This window comes from Pyrgilauda ruficollis, unplaced genomic scaffold (assembly GCF_017590135.1).
Source record: "Pyrgilauda ruficollis isolate IOZ18807 unplaced genomic scaffold, ASM1759013v1 scaffold11, whole genome shotgun sequence".
Classification (NCBI taxonomy): domain Eukaryota; kingdom Metazoa; phylum Chordata; class Aves; order Passeriformes; family Passeridae; genus Pyrgilauda; species Pyrgilauda ruficollis.
In genome coordinates, this window is record NW_024509210.1 from 12,647,326 (window position 1) to 12,667,617 (window position 20,292).

A 20,292-nucleotide genomic window follows, 5' to 3' on the forward strand; every position below is an offset into this window, starting at 1 on the left:
GTGGGAGGAAGCCAAGTAACAAGTGATGTGTGCTGTGCAAATAATTTAACCATGACCTCACTGCCCTGAACAATCGGGCATTGGACTTCCTTTCCAGCATGCCAAATCCTCTTGAGCAGTGAGGAAGGTCAGAGATGTCTTATCTCTGCTAACATTGCATATCAAGGCAGTACAAGCAACACACAACCTATCTGAGCAGTGTTTTCCTCCCCAGAGCTATCTCACACATGGCAGAAGACAGATGTCTAATTTGCACTGATCCCAAACAGATCTGGCCATTTGACAGAGAGTCCAAGAAAGGATGACAGCAGCAGAATCTGACCATAAGGAGACTTCATAAAAAGTTACCTAAATTCTCTCTTGCACTCTGCAGAGTTTGCACCCAGATTTGGTCTTGTCTGACAGCTCCTGTATGCCTGTGAAATTCCTTTAAATTCTTAGTGAAATGGATCCTCAGTTTACCAAAGCAGAGCATTTAAATAAACAAGAGAATAAATTAGAAAGAAGCTGAAGAGGAAATTAAGCTCTTGGTGGCTTATCTCCCCTCCTTTTTAATATCCTCACTGGCTGAGTGCTAAAGCCCTGTGCCCTAGAGCACTTTTCTTTGTTTTCTGAGCTGTGTAAATACAGCTGTGACCTAGATGCTGGGGAAGTTTGCCCCTCTTCACAGCACACCCCCAGGCTGATGTATCTCAAGAGCAGCACTCCTCAAACTGCTGGGATGCCAGGTAGCACCGAAGTTGACTGGGAAAAGAAATGCCCATGGGCTGCTGCACAGCTCTGCAGCAGCTGCTGCTCTGTGTGCCTCAGAGCAGCAGGACAGCCTCTGGCAGATGCAGAGTCCTCTGCCCTCACCAAGCTTATAGCAGGCTGACCTGTCCTCACTGTCATACAACAGAGACCTGTTCAGAAGTGAGGTCCAGATGATCATTTGACCATACAGCTGACAGATGCATCTCGGTTCATCCCATCTGAGGCTCTGCTCCAGGCTTTCTCTGTGGTTTTCACATTTGCCTGTAACCTGTCCAAGACACAAATGGTACTTAGAAACCAATCTCTGCTATGGCCTGTTGTCTTCTGAGGGACTAAGATATCCCTAGAAATGAATCACTGTTGCCTGAAAGAAAGCAGGCCAGCACAGTGTATTCCTACCCTGCTTGGCAAGAACATGGCAAACCAAATTGCTCCATCAAATAAATTCCTGCTGCATTAAATTAATGTTGATAGAAATGCAAAAGTGCTTACACTGGCTTATAGCTAATGCTCAGTGAGAGCATTATTTAGTTATAAGTGACACCATCTTCCTCAGTTCTACTGATGGTTTTGGGAACTTTCAAGTAACAGAAGAGCAGTTGAGTTTCCCCAGCTCAGCTGACTGTGGCAGTGCCAACTGTGCTTACTGGCTCACCACAGCCAAACAAGGATTCAGTCTCTGGATGAAGTTGTCCCTTGATGTCCTCCTGACCATCCCTCACTGCTGAGGCCACTTCCAAGAGAACAGGAAGGAAAATGCTGAAAAAGAGAGACTGGAAATGACCAAATGTTTTGACCACTTGGATTCAGTTGGTGAATGGCTTTGGCTGAAAATATACATCAAATCATTTCAGTGCAGCATTTTTAGACAAATCTTTCTGATCTTTTGTTTTGAAGTGTTGTTATTTTGAAATTGGCCTACATTTTGAAAGATGAAAGAAAATGGAAGCTGTCAAACAACAAGAGAAACAACTTTGAAGCCTAAATAAAAGCATTTCCTTTTAAGCTTGAAGTTTGAAGATACATAGCTTTTGATGCTTTTGCTTTACAAACACTTCCTCACACTCTATACAGTTTACATTTAAAGTCAGCCCAGCCCATACTCCTAGAAGAAAAAGGATGGGAGCACTGTCATCATTAAGTGAAAAAAAAATCATTATTCATGCAGTGCTATTTGTCCTGGGCCAAAGCAGTCAAAATGTTTCTCTACAGAGTGGTACAGTTCAGGGGAAGGATAGGGGTACCTATGATGGTCAGGCCCCTCGCCTGTGCGTGCCACTCAGGGGAAACCAGAAGCTATCAGCAAGCACAGCCCCTCCTGGACAGCAGGGTGGAGCCGTCAGAAATACACAGCACGATCCCTCTCTTTCCTGTTATTCACAAGCCTTTTGGTGCTGTCAGCTACCAGTGACAAATGCTTCCCGCTCAGCCTGTGGTGTCACTAATTGGTTGCTCTGGGTCCGGGATGGGAGGGTTGAAATTACGTTGTTCCCTGTCGGGTGGCACAGTGACCGTGCTGCCTGCACCAGCTATGCTCGCAGTGAGGGATGTATGGCAGGATGCAGCCTAGTATAACCCAAAACTATGCAAAAGAAAAGTGAAGAGCATTGTGTGAAGCACAGAAACCTAAGGTACATCAGTGAGCATTTTTCTGAACAAAGAAAAGCTTCCCCTGCAAACTGCCCATCATCTTCAGCTCGTGCTGCCAGGTCCAGCCCAGGACAGTTCTCCATTGAGCCCAATTGCAGAAAAGCACATCACATGCATCCAAGTAACGAAATGAGGCTGGGCAAAGTGCTGGCCAGATGATCAGACATACAGATTTTGATTATACATCAGTTGGACAAGAGACTTGAAAGCAACTCTCACTCTTGCAGCTCCCACTGGACTTCAAATCTTTGTAGTGATCAGATGCTGCAGTGAGCACAATATTCCCCAGAGACAAGAGGACAGGCTCCCACCTCTGTGAGCTGTGTAGCCACAGAGGAAAAGATATGATTTACGCCAATCAAAATATTGACTAGAGGGCTCTAGATAAGCCAGAGTTCCCAGTGCAGATGCTGATCCTGTATTTTTAAGCTTCCTAAGAAATCTGTGGGCCAGCACAGCTGTTGTGGTTTATTGCCAGGGACACACATACTGAAAACCTGTGCCCAAAACTTAGTCAGGTGAGCACTGACAAGGGCAGAGATCCCTCTTTGGTTACACAGGTGTCCAGTCAATGTACTGCATCTTAACTCCTCAGGGTCAAAAAACCATAATGTGAGTAACTCAGCATAGCATAACTGGGAGCCTTTAACTCTGTTCCTTCCAGATGAGGGTCTGGCTCAGTCTCATGCCTAAAAGCAAAATCTGGCATGTATTTATACATTACATTCTTACTTTCCTAGAGAAGCTTTAACCATGTGAGTCATAAATTGTGTCTTTATGATCCTCCACATCTTCACCTTACAGAAAAGTAGGCAAGATATTTTTCCTTCTTCATAGGCTTCATCATCTCAAAAACAGGCACACAGCTTTTGTTCCAACACTATTTGACAATTACCATGTGGAGAGTAGGACAAATTTCAGTCATGAAGCTTCAGCCAGGAGGACAGAGAATGGAAGAGTCATCCTGGAAAATGTTTGCAGTTTTCTTGTGGTTGCTGACTCTTCACTTCTCATGAAACTGTCTCACATGCTGAGAGGAAAATATTTAGACCAGAACATGACAGACCAGAGTCTATGCTGCACTTGGCATCACCAAAAGATAGCTAAGGGTCTTTAGGTATTTCCAGTCTATGAAAAAACAAAGTCTTTGAAGGGTTCCTAGAGAGACTCTCTCTGTGCAATTGTTTTGGGGACAACCAGGTAAATTACACAAATATTCTCTGTGGAGCACTTGCCGTATCTGAGCAATCCTAATCCTAACCAACCCTGTGGCAGGGTGAAGCACACCCCTAAAAGTTTTTACCATTGCATTCTGACCACAGAGGAGGCTGGCCCTGCAGAAGTGTGCAAGCACTGGAGGCTCTGCCTGATTTGTGCTTTCTGAGATTACTTCAATAAAATGCAAATTCATTTGTTATTAGGTAGCCCAGACTGCCCTAAGCAGCCTCTGAAGGCTGGCTGTGAAACAGGGATCTTCAGCCTATTGAGTCCAGTCTGGTTTAGGTCCTCTACAGGGGTAGATCCACCTTGCCCCAAGACCTGGAGCAACTACTCTACAACTTTTCCCTCTCATTTTCTGGGCACCTGTATTTACTCTCAGGAGTTAGAGATTCTCTCTAACTTTTGCTAAAAGCCAGTTTTTTTCCATGCTCGTCCCAAACACACCTTTGCTTTCCAGAGCCTTCAGCCCTAGACACAGAGCATGGAAAACCAGGACCTTCTTCTCTCCTCCCCCTGCTCATTTTGCCCTACAAACCCAGCAGACACAGACATGAAGCAGGACTGTACAACATTAAGCACAGGACAAATATGGAGCAAAAAGAGGGTCTTAAAGTGGAAGAGGTCACAGTCAAATGCTTCATTCTTTTTCTCCAATCTAAGAGCCAAATGTTTTACTTTACCCTCTTCTCCATGACCTTGTCTGTCCCTTGTAGACTCCTTTTGTGCTTCCACTGCTATAATGGGTTGGATTTGGCTCAGTGTCTCCTTAGGGCAGTACAGACATGCCAGCAGTCATGCAGTAGCATACTAGCAGGAAGGGGAGTTGCTAGGTGTGCAAAAAGAGGTACAGTGTGGCAGAAAGCCTATATTTTCAGAGGTAATAAGGAACTTCTGACTGTCTGTTGGACCAGTGTACAGAAAATGGCTGTTCATTTTGAGACAGCTCGAAATGGTCAAATTTTCAGAAGCTGATACCCATGTACTTTCTGAAAATTATGCTTCTCAAGCTGGGCACCCCCAAATCCTTAGCTGCTTTTAGATACGTTGATTATAGTGCTTTTGATTCAAGCTTTTCCCACCAGATACAACATAGGCTTTGTTCTCCCTTTCAGTCCTGGGGCTGTGCCCCTTCCCACTGCACAGCCACAGTAAATTCTCTGTTTTACGGCTGAGTAACTTTTGTCTTGCCACCACTTCTTGCAGGCTCTGCCTGAGAAGAAGATAAAAGTCATGAAATGAATGACTGCTTGACTTGGAGTCAACAATCTCTGTCCCAACTTCAGACACAAAAGCATCTGGATTTAATAATACCTGTTTATAAATATTGTTGTATCATCATTTGTTTAAAAAAAAAGTAAATCCTAATGCTGATTATTTTTGAACACACCATGAGCTTTCTGACATAATGAAAAGACAGGAAGAGTCCCAGGGCTGGCATTTCCCCAAAAATGTAGATTGTTGTGGGAAAGGAGACAGAGTAAGCTTCCTGCTTTTGTAGAGGGAACTTATTTTTTGAAGTAAGATAAACTTAGAGCACTGCTTTTGTAAAGATCGAGGCTTATTTTACTCACTGATATCACACGCACATCAACAGGCAGCGCCAAGGTGGAAGTGAGTCCCTGCATGTGTTTGTTAGCAGCACGTTTGACACAGTCTGATCACGGCACAGGGGAGGACACTCGCTGTGCATGGGGAGGTCTTGGCACCAGAAATGGTGAGGTGCAGAGCAGGAGGCTGGGAAGCATCATAGCTTTTCTTCTGCCATAGGATTACTCTCTTGTCTCCAGCATTGCCCTTGGTTGAGCAGCAGTGAGACTCTGTCAGGTCCTGGGTGAAGAGAAATCGGTTGTAGAGATTATCCTTCCACAGCCAGACAGCAAAGTTGCTCCTGCAAACTTTCTTCAGGCATCTCTTCAAGACTGTGAAAGTAGCAGCAGGGATGTAAGCTGGGATCTACTAGAGACTAGTGGAAAGATGTTCTTTCACTTTGGCAGCTTGATTCAAGTACGTTTCTCTCACAGACACACCAGTGATGAGGGCCAGAGTACAGCAGAAAAAGTGTACCCTCAAGGTGGTAACAAGTCAGCAAATCAATGCAACCTGCAGATACATGCCTTTGGGTAGGAGCTAAGCCCAGCTTCAGTACACATAAGTGTGACTTGCACTGAGGATTGTGGGCTAAGAGAGCCATACTAGTTCCAGCCATCCATTGCATACAGTTGAACCATATTTGTTTGTGATGCCAGTAAAAGACAAAAATTAGCCTGGGAGGTGGGACTAGAAACAGGCTGTCATGAGGTTTTCCTCTGCATCAGCCTGTGAGCAGCCAGAGGACTCCCTCTGACAGTGGAAATTGCTGAGTAATCCAGAAAAGAGCTTCAGCAAGTGATGCTGTAGCTCAAATCTGGTATTGGTATGATCAAAGCCCCTTGCAAGAGCAAGCCTGACTTTATCACAGGACATGACTGTAAGGAGTACATAGGGCTCTCAGCTCCTAGTAAGAATTGCTCTCTTGTTACTCCATGGTCCAAGATGCATTGTCATTGCAGGTGAACCAAAGTAACAGCAAAGCTCTGGGATCTGGTCTGGGATACCTAGAACACATCTGCCAACTGATTGAGAAGATTGGGCAGCTTCAGGAGCACAACCTGCATCTCCAAAAACAAGTGTGCAGCTTGCAGAAAGAGCAGAAGATGAGTCAGATAAAAGAGGTAAGCAGACACCATAGTATCTTCCATTGAGTAACACATCTTAATAAATTCAAGGCCCAAACAGAAAGTTTTGTGTGCGGGAAGATGACAATTTACCACATCCAACACCTGCCTGGGCTGGGTAGGGAGGCCTTACCCACCACAATGGGTTCAGTTTCCTGAGGCTGGGCTTGAGTTTCTGTTCTTATTCAGTTTTGTTTCCCAAACGTGCTTGCTTCTTTTGAGTTAAAAAGCACCCTTCTCACCTCATGCAATGGCCTGCTCTAAGTCACTAACTTCTTCGCTACAGCTGTAAACTTCCCAAGAACACATCTCCTCTCCTCAATGCTGTCAAAACAAAATCCACAGAGCTCCATAGTAATTGTGTTTTGAATTATAAGATCTTTCATTTCCTTCTGGTTTCAAACTGTCAAAATCCCAGAATTTTTCACAAAACAGACACAAGGGGAAAGAGAAGCAGAGATACCATGACCCAGCTCCATGCTTTCTTTCACTTCCTGTGCTCCTGAGCTGCCAGATGAAGAATCTCTGACATGAAACCATTTCAGTGTTCCCATTTGTAATTTTTTCAGCCAGAGCTAGATGGAAAATCTCACTGAAATTTGCAAATAATTTCAGGGTCTTCCTAGCATTTCCATCAGCATTTTTTAGCCCCAGCATATTTCATTGAGCTATACCCCAACTCTTCTTCAGTCATCATGCCAGATTGTCCATCTTTTTCCCTCCCCTGCCTTTTTGTTTATTTTAACACTCCCTAAAGGAACATAAAGGGTTTATCACACTCAGCTATTTCTTCCCACCTGTGCTGTGGTGAGTCTTTTATTCTCCTGATAGCATCATTTTTCCCCTGGTGCTGCTCTCCCACCTGCTGGGACTGGATCTGTAGTAGGTGACTGACTCCTCAGAGCCAAAGCCAAGTTCTGAGTCAGGTTGCAGAGCAGAGTAGCTTGCCATTTCCATGTACCCATCTCTCACACTCAGAGGAATGCAGCCTCCTACATAGAGCCTGGGAATCGTTAACACATTTCCTGAAGCTTTACAACTGTGAGTCATTGCTCAAAGTAACTCTTCCAAGCTGCAAAATCATCTGGTGTACATGCCCCCTCCGCAGCTCCCACTGAAATAAAAGGCACTGTGCTTTCATTTAAATATTTGAAACTTTGATCTTTTTGGTACTTCTGAAGGTCTCTCAGCAGTGTCTTCTCAGATGCATTTGTCTCATACTGTTCAGTGGGGAGTTGGATCCTCAGATGTAACATTCAGTGCTTGCTGCGTGGTCTAAAAAACTGGACACTCTCGGGTATCCTGTGGTGCCTGGATCTCCTATATTTGAGCAGCTCTCCATCATTTTGTTCCTCAGTCATAGCCTCTGAATAGAAGAGGAGCACTGCTACCTCTATTTGCCATGAAACATGAAGATTGCTATCCACAATTTGGAGGGCATCCAAAGACTCCTTTAGAAACCACGTTCACTCTCCATGTAGACTATGAGCATGAAAGGTTTCCATGTCCCAGGCATGGCTAGGGAAGACACAACCCCCAAAACATGGGGTTAACATGGTATTAAGAGCTGGTCACAAGGATTGCAGATAACCAGTGCTCGCAATGCTGTTCTTGAGAGGTGCACAGACATCACCACTGAAATGATGGCTTTGATCCTGGAACACAAAGGGAACACTGCTGCTCCACATCCTTTCTTTACAGGGAAACCTGTAATACCATGGGCCAAAACCAGCATCTTTCATCAGATTTGCTAAGCATCTCCCAAAGGTATTGATGATGCAAAGTGCCACACTGCTGTGACAACATATTCAGATGAGAAGTGACATTGAAACTGTCGGTTGTTTGGGGGCTCCAGAGGTGCTAAACTGGTGTTGGCCTGTCCTGGTTCCAACACTAGAAAACTGTTTGGTTCCCTTTCTGCTTCAGCTGGATAAAGCTCTCCTTCCATCCTATCCTCCTAAACTCTTCTGCAACATGGTTGTGCAAGGTAGAAGATCTCCCCTTCCTCACCCCACCAGCAAAAGCAGAAGTACACTGACTGAAATACCACATACAGTCCATCTGGCTGGTAACACACAAGAAAACTGTGGCATCCCATCAATAAACATACAAGATATTGTTGTCTGTGCATGCTCCAAAACAAATAACATCTTAAAATATGAGTCATTGTTATAACTGATCTGTTTATTTACACTAATGCCTTAGCTGAGCAGCTCTCTGTTTAGAAACTCGTATTCAATTCCTTCCGGGAAACAAACTGAAAAGACACTGAGTATCAGGCAATTTAAGTTAATGCTAATGAAACCATGAAAGCTGTGTATTACTAACTACAGGCTGTTCAGCATTTTAGAGAATAAAATAATTTGTCTGGGTTCTGGTGGGTCCTAGGACAAGGATGGACATCCCTGGGCTGGAATGTTTACAATTTCTCTGTAGTGTCGCACCACCCATTACCTTGGATTGTTGCAGCCTGAGAGCCTGCATACTTTCTTTTTGTCTGGTACAGGAATACATTCTGCAGCATTGCTCCTGTGGAGCTGCCAGTATCTTCCTTAACTCATATCAAGACATGAAAACAAATTTTGCTGGGAGGAGCAGACCTCACAGCCTCTTGGTTCAGACTGGAAACCTTTCTGATCTTTCCATCATCCCAGAAATAGGAGCGAACACCGAGAAGCTGAGCAGCTGCAATGGTGAGTTCAAATACCTCTAACGTGCCCTCCTGTTTGCCACCACTTGGTCAAACAAGCTGACCAGCCACTTTCTTTTCCCAAGGAAAGACAGTTGGGAACAGAGGAAGGTTTTAGTAGAACTAAACCCTAGCTGAAATCAAAGAGAAGCAATTTAAATTGCTCTGTCTGTACTTAGGATTTTAACACTAGCTGCTTCATGTGTGTGAATCAGGGGTTTTTGCTTTATAGCTGTGGCTTTAAAGATTAGGACAAGTGAATTACAAAATAGGTCTTTTGGAAAATTAGCATGCCTGAATGGGACCATTAGTGGAGCTCCCTCCACCCAGGAAAGATAGGATTTGATCTAAGATGGAAAACCTTATGCCTGTTGTTAGTCTTCTACCCTCTCAAGTAGGCACAGAATCCATTCCTGGAGGGTGACATTCTACAGATCAAGTGGAAATAAGCCCCAGCTGCAAAGCTTGGATCCAGAGACCAACTTTTCCACAAGGCTGAGAAACATTTGGCTCAGCCTACTGATGATAAAACCAGATGAAAAGTCTGTTAGATGTGAACTAGCTCACTAAATAAGCCTGATCAGTTTATTTCAAACCTTGTTTCTAATACTTGGTGAAACACAGAACAACTTCGTTCAGGATTAAGTCAGAGCCTTTGGGATCACATGGGGTCTTATCCCATGTTTAAGTCCTTAGGGTTCTCATCCCATCTGAAGTCATAACTTGCTGCCAGCACTGCCCAGAGGCCATCCTAGCAGGACACTGCTAAGAAATAAATCCTTGCATTTCATTGCAGGAAGTGAGAGATATCTGGAATCAGGAAAGAGCCAGCCGATGGTGGGGCTCAGGAAGTCATCAAACAATAGGAACAACAAGGAGAATGAGTTCAGAGAAGTTGGGAGTATGGTTGAGGGACAGGCTTTTCTGTCAAAGGACCCTGCAGTAAGAAAGGTGAGTGATTAGCTTGGAATCTGACTCTGAGTGGGACCCATGGGAGAAGCAGAGAGAAGTTCTGCTCAGGCAGATCAGAGTGAGGTGCCAGGAGAGGAAACCAACCTTGTCAGCTACTGAGTGGAACTGGACCCAGCAAGGGTCAGGGGCAGTCTGTGTCTCTCTGCTCCCAACCTTAAATGAAGAAGGACTATATCTTTATGCCAAGAAAGGATCTTTATCTATAAAGATCCTATCTATCTTTATCTATATCTTTATACCAAGATGGATCACTGGTGCAGGGGAGAGGAGCACTGCAGACAGCAGCATGAGGTTTAGTCCTCACCAACTCCAAATAAAACTTTCTGTGTGGACTCAGTCATAAATATCTCCACTACTGATGCTAGTGAGATTAATCAAGTATTCATTGCCACTAATTAAAATTTTAGTGGATCAATCCTTAGCTGGCCACACTTATTACCAGACTGGCAGCATATCAATGTAATTAGCTCCAGTCCTCAAAAGCATGTTCCAGGGAATATGTTACAGCAAATCTGTGTTACTGAAGTCCAAGGGAGTGAGGATGAATGCTTTCTTCTCCCTTTCTTTCCCATTGTTTGTGTCTGCCTCAGCACTTTCATGTTCCGGTGGGGTTAAGAAGTGCTGAAATGCCAGAGCAGAGACTCTAATCAGAGTATTCCCAGCCCTGCAAACAGGAAAGAGGAAGGAGTAGGTCTCTCACGGGAAAGAACTCATGAAATTTCCACCCTTAAGTTGCAGATAGGTCACAAACACTTCAATGAACTTCAGAGCCGAAATTAAGGCTGAGGCCTGAAAGGTGCTCTATGCTCTGCCTTGTGTCCAGCCAGCTTCCGGAGGATTTTAAGCATGTGGGAAGTTCTGATGACTTCACAGGACCACAGAGCAAAGAACCATGCTCTTTAAACTGAATCCTCATCCTCACTTGTTAAACCACAACTTGGTATTGTACTGTCACTTTGTATTGCATTTTGTATCCTGAACATGAAAGGCCCCATTTATTCCTACAGTGCAGGTACTGTATGGGAATTCTGTACTGTATGGGAATTCTGTCTGTTACGCTTATCCCCAGGCTACTAGGTACTATACACATTAATTGGCAGTTTAAATACAAAAGAGAGCTGAGAGGTGGAAGGAGAAAGAAGGGATTATCACACATGTGAGTGATTGAGTCTAAAAAGAAATAAAGAACTCGACCTAGGCTATGAGTACGTTCCAGTGCAGAGCTGAGAACAGAGCCTAGTCTGTTGCAAACGCTGGAAGATGGTCTCGCTGTCTTGTTATTTATCAGTGTATTTCCCTTTTGTTCTTAGGCTCTGGACGTCAGCAAGAACATCTCGGTACGTACTGCCTTTGCAGAATATATTTAACTTGTGTCTACATTATCAGTGAGTAAGCCCGTGTAGTGCACACCATTGTATGAACAAAAGAGGTTTACTCACCCCCGGTTTACTCTCATGGACGACAGGAGCATCAGCTGCTCAGGCTTTCTGCGGTATCAGCAGTGCTTGCTTGTCTGCTACATCACCAGCACAACGAGGGACTAACTGCTGAGGCCTCAAAACCCTTCCATAGCACACATTAATCCTAGCAGTAAACACAGAGGTTTGCTATTTCCTTGAGTAAACAGTCTTGCTTACGTGCAATTAACTCAATAGCACTGAATCAGGTGTTGCAGTTCTCAGCTGAGCCATGGCCTCATCTCAAGTTTTGAACTGAAAACTTTGCAGATTCCCAAGAACTATTGCAATAGGCATTGCTGGGGCTGGTAAGTGTGGCTGGGCAGCTGCCAGGTTGTGCTCTCAAGGTGGCCACAACTCCTGTAGTAATGGCTCTGCTGGTGGCATAGCAGCACCAGCACACAGTGAGGAGGAACCTCGGGACAGGGCAGAACAATGTCAGGAACGTGACATTGATTTGAGAAATTCACTGAAATGGGAATAATTTCCCTCCGTTATGCTAGTTCTGGGATATGATAATTTTGTTTTGTTCCCCAGATTTTCCAGTCATCACTTTAGGAAATTTAAAATAATATTGGAAAAAAAATTTAATTTTTGGATTCATAGCTCCATTTAGTTCACGGGTCCAGATAAGCCCAGCCTGGAGAGACCAAAGATTAGAGATGGCCTCCTGAGACTCCCTGACCTCCTGATAATCTCTATTAGCATTTCAAATGTAAGGCCAATAGCTGTGGCTTGCTGAGTGACAGGGAAACAAAGGCTTGATCTCTTCTAATTCATGTTCCACAAAAGCTACCACCTTAAAAAGGCTGATACCAATGCACCTGGCCTAATAGAAAGGATAAGAGAGTAAAACTGCTTTTTTGGGTTTCGTTGTAAAGGCCCCCTGCATGCATGTGAGTAGGTAGGAAACCAAACCAATCTTCTCCTTTAGCACAGCATAACAATAGGGTAAAACGTGCCCTTAGGCAGCTACTCAGCATTCACAAGTGATGGCACCTCACTCTCTGAAATCCTAAATCAGAAAGAACAGCAGAATCCTAGGCAGAGAAATGTTGCCAAATAAAATATGAAAAAGATGGCATTACTCAGAGTTCATCAATCCTGTCTCCTTGTCCTATACAGGTGCAGGCTGGCCACTGGGTATCATTGCAGTGTTAAAAATTGTTTTGTGGGCCCTGCACCCTATCTGTCTGAAATAAAGAAACTTCCCTCTTCCCACGACCCTGGAGTACCCCAAAGAATCATGTGTTGACCAGATGAAGTCTGCTAGCAACTTGCCTCTGGTCTTTTAAGTTGAGGTTTCCTTTTGCTCCCTAGGGTGAGAGCCATGCTTGGAGGAGAATGAGAGATCTTATGAGGAAGACACGGTTGACAAACCAGAACAAGCTGGGGCTGTCCTCTGCTGCTCTGAAGAGGTCCTGCCCACAGCTGTATAGGTGAGCGAATGCTGTAGGAGATTTTCACTTAGTGTTGGGAGGAGGTGGTAGAAGCTTTACCTCTGGTTGTTGCTGCAGAGAAGACCATTCCTTACCTTATTTCCATTGCATATGCTGGTCCTGGCTAGCAGTAGTGTTTGCTTCCTTAGTGCTCAGATGCTCCAGGATCCCAGCTGGATGTTACCTGTGTGAGAATCATGGAAACATTAGGGTCCCTAAAATAGGGCGCTTCTCCCCAGCAGGCCAAGGGGATGATGACAATTAGCCAGAGCCATTCTATAGCCTAGTTATTTGTCTTTCTTCTCCCTCCTAAGCATTGCAGTCAGCATTAATGTTCTCTTTTGTCCACTTTCCCACCTTTCATCCAGTGGAACAGACCTTATTGTATGTGATGTGTGTTGGGATGGGACAGTCAGGATCAGCTGGATGGTTTTGTCAGAGGAAGAAGAGATGAAGTTTGCTGCTTATGGGTGGGACCTGTTTGTTGCTGTAGATGAATATTTGGGTCAAGTATGAGGTCTTATTTCTATTAAGGGATCCATGCTGCTCCCTTGGGCAAGTTTGTCTACCAGGTTGGTTGTAGCTTGGCCTCTTAAACTGTGTTGTGCACATCCAACTGACAGTTCTGCCAGCTATCCCTTGCACAGATATTCCCTGTGCACTTGCCAAGTCCTCCCAGCTAGTCTGGTGAATTTGGAGTGTTTGTGTATGTAATCAGGTGACAGGAAGAGCCTGGGTATCTTAGTCACCAAAGCTGGAGCATTATGTGGAGCTGTGCACCTCCCTGTATGTTTTTTCAGCTGAGGTCTCAGTAACCTTCAGCGGAACAGCTCAAATGTGCCTAAGTCCCCCTCCAGTTTCAGAGGGGGTGATGGTGGGGAAACAGCAGTTGGTTAAGCACTCAGGAATGTCCTATTGTTCCCCTTAAGACAGCCTGTACCTACCTTACAAAATGGATAAGGGAACTGGAAATCTTATAATTACAGCTGGAAAAAAAAATCCTCTGTAATACATGGAGTGATTTTTCCAGCTGGGAAAAGGTTGGTTGGGGCCCAAGCACACGTAACAGGAGAGCTTCCTCCTATTGTTTGGGAAACTGAAAGAAACACAAAGCAGAGAGAGATCAAACAGTTCCATCTAAAATAGATGGTGAACCAGCTGGGGTAAAAATACAAACTCCTGTGAACCTTCCCTCTAAACCTGAATAGAACCAGCACTTTTATTTGGGTTCCAGAAAAGTTTTGTCTCTGTAACTCTTTGCTTGCCCCATCTCCACAGCACAGAGGATGGCACCAGCAGTCTCTGCATAAGAATTGAAGGCTAGGTCATCAGCTGCCTAAATTCATGTATTTCCACTGAAGGGTCGGCCCTTATTAGGGCTCCTAGCAGAAATTCTAGATCCCTAGAAATTAGTGTCCTAGAATGGTCAACTACGGCTGTCATGGAAAAACTGTACAATGAGATGCCAAGTGGACAGTTTTTTGCCTGGCTGTATCCAGGCATCTTCAGAGCTCTTGTACACTGATTTTTGCAGGCTGTTTCCAGTAGCTGATGAATGGCCTTTTCTTCTACTTTCTTCTCCCGTATATCTATATAAAACCCATCCCTCTACTCATGCCCCTTATCTCCCTCTATTTCCTTTTCTTCTTCATTTTAGCTCTTATTCCCCAGCCCTACCTGTATTTGATCTTGCTCTTTTTACCCCAAACCCAGCAATACAAACCCTGTCCTTTTCACTGATGTGTGAAAAAGGTGGCCACCATGTTCATGTGGCAGTTTGGATATGCAGTTGCCCTCAGGCTCCTATGAAGTAAAAAGTTAGGCTTAGTGGAACAATGACAGACCAGCAAATGCTGCTGGAAAGTGAGACCCTTCCAGTGGCAGTACCAGAATGGTAAAGCAATAAAGTCTCACTCACCTGCAAATCTTGGCAAAGCAAACCTTGAAGCCCTGATACTCTCAGCATTTAAAGCCACTGTCTTTGTTATAATTTATGAAACATGTTTGTCCTGGCTGCTGGTCCTGTTTGTATATGCAGACATATGTAGTTGGCCAGCTTTTGCTTACCTGGGCTTTTTTGGGCTCCAGGTCTTGCACTGGAACAGGCTGGAGCCTGGTGCCTTGTATTAACATAAGTTCTGAAGGAGTCAGAGATTTGTTGCTTTTGACACCCAGTCCCACTTGAGTCATTTGGGCAATTAGAGAAAGTCTCTTTGTTTTTATAACTAGGTCGAAACAAATCCCCTTTCATGCTCCTACTCTGTGTATGATGAATGATCTGCTGCAGGGTGGTTGTTTTGTTTTTCTTTTCTGTCTCTCTTTTTTTTTTTTTTTTTTTAAACATCCACAGAAGAATTCTCATAGCAGAGAGAGCTTAGTTTCTTTTAGCAGGAGAGAGGGGAGGCCTGCCAAAATAAACATACTGGCACAAGACTCAGTGGTTTGTCATACATTGTTTCAAATAGGCTCAGGTTTTCATTTCATTTTCTTTTTCTTGCTAATACATTTGCTCCTGCAAAGCAACATCTATTCTGTGCAGAGGACCAGAACAGACTGATGACTGACTTCATTATAGTTTTGTGAACTTAAGCAGCACATGGTCCTCCACTTTCCATGGCAGGATCTAATGTAGGCAATCCCCTCCTGACATTCCAGTGCAGATACACCCACCTGGGTATCTATGGGAGCTGTAGCTTTAATGCAGATGCATTGGGAACGAGCTAACCTCAAATACAGTATTTTTCATGGTAAAGATGATGGTTTCAGTTTGAAGCCACCAAAAGCTTGCTGCCATATGATGCTTACTTTGTGGTTAGTGTGAAGTAAGCTAGCAAGGACAGTGCAGTTCTAACATTACAAAACCCCATCTTCAATATTGTGTAGTAAAGGTTGAAAAGGGCACAAGAACCTCAGACTCAGATCTGAGTGATGCTCTTCACATGGAAGATTAATACTAAGGTATTCTCAGTCCTGTGCTCCGGGTTGAGAAACCACCAAAGAATTAAGAACATCAAGGCAGAAGATTGACTGGTCCGTTGTAAAAGAGCTGAGAGCAGAACAGAACATAAAAATGTATAATATTTTTAAAAAACACAATATAGTAGTTCACAAAATAAAGATTCTGCATGACATTAGTCAGGACTTTGAGTTGAAAATTTTTCAAATTGAATATTTGAAGTAAATAGCTATTAGCTATTCATTTTCTGTAAATAACTTTTGAGTATTGCTTTAAAAAATCCCAAAAATGACAGCTTTTTTTTCTTAAACGGAACCTATTTTAAAGATGTGTCTAGAAAGTTTCAAAAGGTTTGTCTGTCATAAGTCCTGGAGGCCTGAGCTAAGTAATTTCAGCCAAACAGGATGTATTATACTTGTTTCAATCATATATAATAACATTCAAAAAATTAAGCTGGAGACAGTCTACAGGACCTAGCACAGTATTGTTCTTCAAAACACTTCATTTCCTTACTATTTTAGGCCAGAAATTTTAACTTCTGTGTGATGTTCAGCCACAAGTCTATCCCCCGTCTTCCAGCTAGGCAGAAAATACTGGTTGCTCCAAACAAAATTATATTTGTGTCCATCCATTACAATGTGGCTCCCTGCCAAATGCTGCATCTTGTACTCTTTTTTTGAATGCTGCCACAAAAGTCTGGACAGCATCTGTTAGGGAATTTCACACTGGAGAGGGGGAAGCTGCATTGGGTATAGCTTAAATACATATGCATAGCATATTAATGTTAATAACACAGCCGTGCATTCTGGCCACTGTCAACTTCACTTGTATTTTTCCATTTGTTAAGGCCAGATATTATGTCTTCAGAGCTGAGGAAAACTGAGAGGAACTCCATGATTGTTCTGGGACAAAATACAAAGAACGAAAACTTATGGCCTTTCTGATAACCTGAGGCAAATGGAGCAAGGTAAAGTAAGTAAAGCAGCATGCCTTTCTTTGTGGGTTGGGGTTTTTCACCTCTTCTTGGCACGAAAATGAGGCAGTCCTGTTCCTTCATCCAGACACACTCCAGCTTGCAAAGTCAGAAATAAGTCCAATTTTTGAAATTAAGTTCAAATTATGTGGATTGATGTCTACAGAGAACTAGCCCATATATCTTCATTTTAATAGTCCCCCAGCTTTTGGCTTGTTGTATTTTTTTTAACCCACAATTTAAAGGCAACTATAGTCATACAAGCTATATCACACAGCCTTTTTACAAAACATAAAAGACACTAAATTAATTTATCTGCAGTCAGTCAAAAGACTTCCAAATAATAAGACAATGAGATATCTTGGGAAAGAGAAAATCTGTCCCTAATAAAGACTAAAAGAAAACCAGCCTCAGCTTCATCTTCCACCTTCCCAACTCAGCCCACAGGCTAAATATAGAGAAACTCTCTCTAATCTCACATTCACTGCATGTTTCTGTTTCAGAAAGTCAAGGCAAGAACACCAAAGAACACAAAATCAAGAATCCCAGGGTTACTCTGTGCAATCTACATCCTACAATTGTCAACAGAGCAACTCTGAATTAAGTGTTGGAAGGGAAAGAGGGAAGGGGGATGTTGAGAAGGGTCTGTGGGCAGATACATGCTCAACTACGTATGGCTTCGCTCCCGAATCTGAAGCGTACTTTAAAAAGTCAAGCCACAGATGAAAATTGCTGTTAGCATCTTGGCAACACAAGCAACAGGGACTTTTAAGATTTGGAAATTCTTCCTCTTCTCTGGGTTGGGAACAGAATTACCTGAAACACCAAAGCTTTTAAACTATCATTACTTTCTGGGGACTTCTCCAGCTGAAATAAACATTAGCTTTATGGGACATAGCATCATCTGGAGGAGTGCCAGAGACTCATTGCCCAGGGCAGAGGTGGCCGTTGAAAGGACAGCCTCCTCCCTCTGGGAACCTGAGTTTCAGTCTCTGTCCCCAGCACAGTTCCTCCCTTCAGAGCAACCTATAGCCAACTGTGCCATTTCACTGGAATCCAACAGGAAAACAAAGTATGTAAAACTAAGGTCATTCCTGAATCCACTACTAGCTTCCTGTCCTGTGGGCCTGCTCCTTCTGCAGAGGTCCCTGGACTCTAGTGCTACCCTGCACAGAAGTTGGCATTGTACACACTCATTGTAAAGACCAGAGTAAGCAGCACTGCAGGAATCAGCCTTTCAAGAGACTGGAAGGACATCCAGGGCAGCCTCTGCCCCAGCCATTGTGTAATCAATCTTTTTCTCTTTTTTTTTTGATGGGGGACAAGACACCAGGCTTGAATTCCTGCTCTTAAGTCCCATTGAACTGCTCTGTTGTGCTGTATGGCTCCACCTGCGCTCTCTCTACTAGCAAAACTTGAGCAGAGCAAGGCTACAAGGGAAAGAAATTCAAATACATCCTTTATAAACTCATGCTCTTTTGGGATACACTAACAACTGTGAAACACCATGACTGTGTGTGGCGGCTGCCTTATTGCCACATGTCCACTGCTTCCTACTCAAGGACCAGGCAGTGCATGCTTCTGAACGTCCCATGGTTGCAGAGGTCTCTGCACACTTAGCTCTTATTGGTACTAGCAAAATAATTAATACACATGGGGTAAAGATTTAAGTAAACTAACATTGCCTCTTGATAAAGGATTGTTCTACCCCATAAATTAAAATATAATTACAAGTCAAGCAATTGCTGATTACAAATCCCTCCCCAACCCCAACTTGCCTGAGAACCAAGATTTGGCAAGCTGGCAGGAATGATCAGCTTCAGCAGGCTTAGTCTTTCCATAACAGATGCTTCTCCCTTGCTCATCCACATCAGCTGGAACCATTGAAGTCCTCCAAAATAGAACAGGATCTTTTCTGAGACTCAGAGCATCTCAGCCATGCCGTTCCTGGGCTAGTATAGTTTGCAGGGATGAGTGAGGGCAGGGTTCAAGTACTCAGAAGGATTGCTACCATTGTTACTTAGCATCGCAATAAAACCCCACAAACACAATGACCAAACCCCACAACCCAAACCCAAATCCCCATTAAAAAGAAAAAAAAGGTTGTGCTGACTCAAGGTTAGCACCCTAAAGTAGGTGCTGTGTTTAATGTTTCAGCTGTAGCTGCTGCTGCAGGACTTGGTTATTCACTGTATATCTTGCTAGCTTCATCCAAAGCTAGACAGATTTATGACTTTATTATTCTGTGAATATTCTGTATATATCTCCATAAATATAGGGGACAAAAATCCTGCATTAACTTACATCCTCCATTATCCCTCCAGCTTTTTTTACAGTGACTGTACAGAATGTGAATCAGTGCAAACTGAATTTAAAGTGTTTTAAGACATAGCATTGTGAATTGGTATTTTCTACAACCCTCTCTATTCATGGTATAAGTTTGTTGGGTGTTTTGTTTTTTTTTTTTTAAACTAAAATAAACTAGCACTCTTCTTTATTATAGCATTATGTTAAATATGCTCATGTATTTTTCAGAAATAAATGTATTTATAATGTGTAATATACTGTATAGTTCTCCACTCCAGGATCCATTGTAATCCGAGCATAAGAAATTTAATAAAAGTATCACTATTATGGTAATTGTTTTCAGATATTTTATTAATGAACACTTGGCTTGTAGAATAGCAACTGCCACACCTTTAGGGTATCAGGTGAGCATAGCTAGTCAAGAAAGGAATTGTTACCTCCAAGCTTTTAAAGATCTTCTTTAGCTTTGGCAAAGAAGCAAGTTTGCTCTTTGGAAGCAGGTGCTGTTCTGAAAGATCTAGAGGGTGAGGAGAACTTTTTGAAAGTTCAGGTATTACAAAACACGTGTTAATTTTGAGCAGCCTTGTGTTAGGTGCTGCTGCTGGACTTTGCTTCCACAGACAGGCAGCACACGCAGCATTTCCAAGAAGAATCAATGAAGGCACTGGGACAAAGTGTGCTGCTGCTCAGCACAGGGGTTTCTTTCTGAAAACCTGGATTCAGTAGCAGCACTACACAACAGCGTCAAATGACAGATCCTAGCTGGCCTCTGAGCTGCTCTTCCTCAGCCTTGATTCCCAGCCAGCAGCACCCTCCTGGAAAGAGCAGCTTCCTTTCCCCTGCAGGTATCTAAGGCACTGTGTACAGCACTCCCAACACCTTGACCTGGACTGCATAACCAGGTGATACAGAGTGAAGCTAAAGAGAGCGCTGGCATAAGAAGTCACACACAGGCATTCAAAAGAAAGTCATGGTGAAAAGTCAATGAGACTTAACTAAAGACAGGCCAAGAAAACAACTTAGACAGAAGTGCCTCTGTGAAGGTGGAAGGGAAATAATACACTTTCTGCAGAAGCAAATATTGCATTACAGGAGCCATGAGAACCACTAACACACCAGTGGTATTGGAGAACAGGCAGTGCACACAGGGCTAGGGCAAAA

At 43.5% G+C, this 20,292-nt stretch overlaps 1 protein-coding gene across 1 annotated transcript in view; it reads left to right on the forward strand.

The window, feature by feature from the left end:
* Positions 1-19,464, forward strand: part of LOC121356851 — a 31,220-nt gene extending 11,756 nt beyond the window's left edge. Inside the window, exons 3-9 of the mRNA XM_041473692.1 lie at positions 6,174-6,335; positions 8,845-9,031; positions 9,824-9,978; positions 11,310-11,336; positions 12,777-12,895; positions 16,699-16,818; positions 17,328-19,464. Coding sequence (XP_041329626.1) covers positions 6,174-6,335; positions 8,845-9,031; positions 9,824-9,978; positions 11,310-11,336; positions 12,777-12,895; positions 16,699-16,795 — 747 coding nt within the window. The 3' untranslated portion in view covers positions 16,796-16,818; positions 17,328-19,464. The remainder of the gene's footprint in view (positions 1-6,173; positions 6,336-8,844; positions 9,032-9,823; positions 9,979-11,309; positions 11,337-12,776; positions 12,896-16,698; positions 16,819-17,327) is intronic.
* The last annotated feature ends 828 nt before the right edge of the window (positions 19,465-20,292 follow it).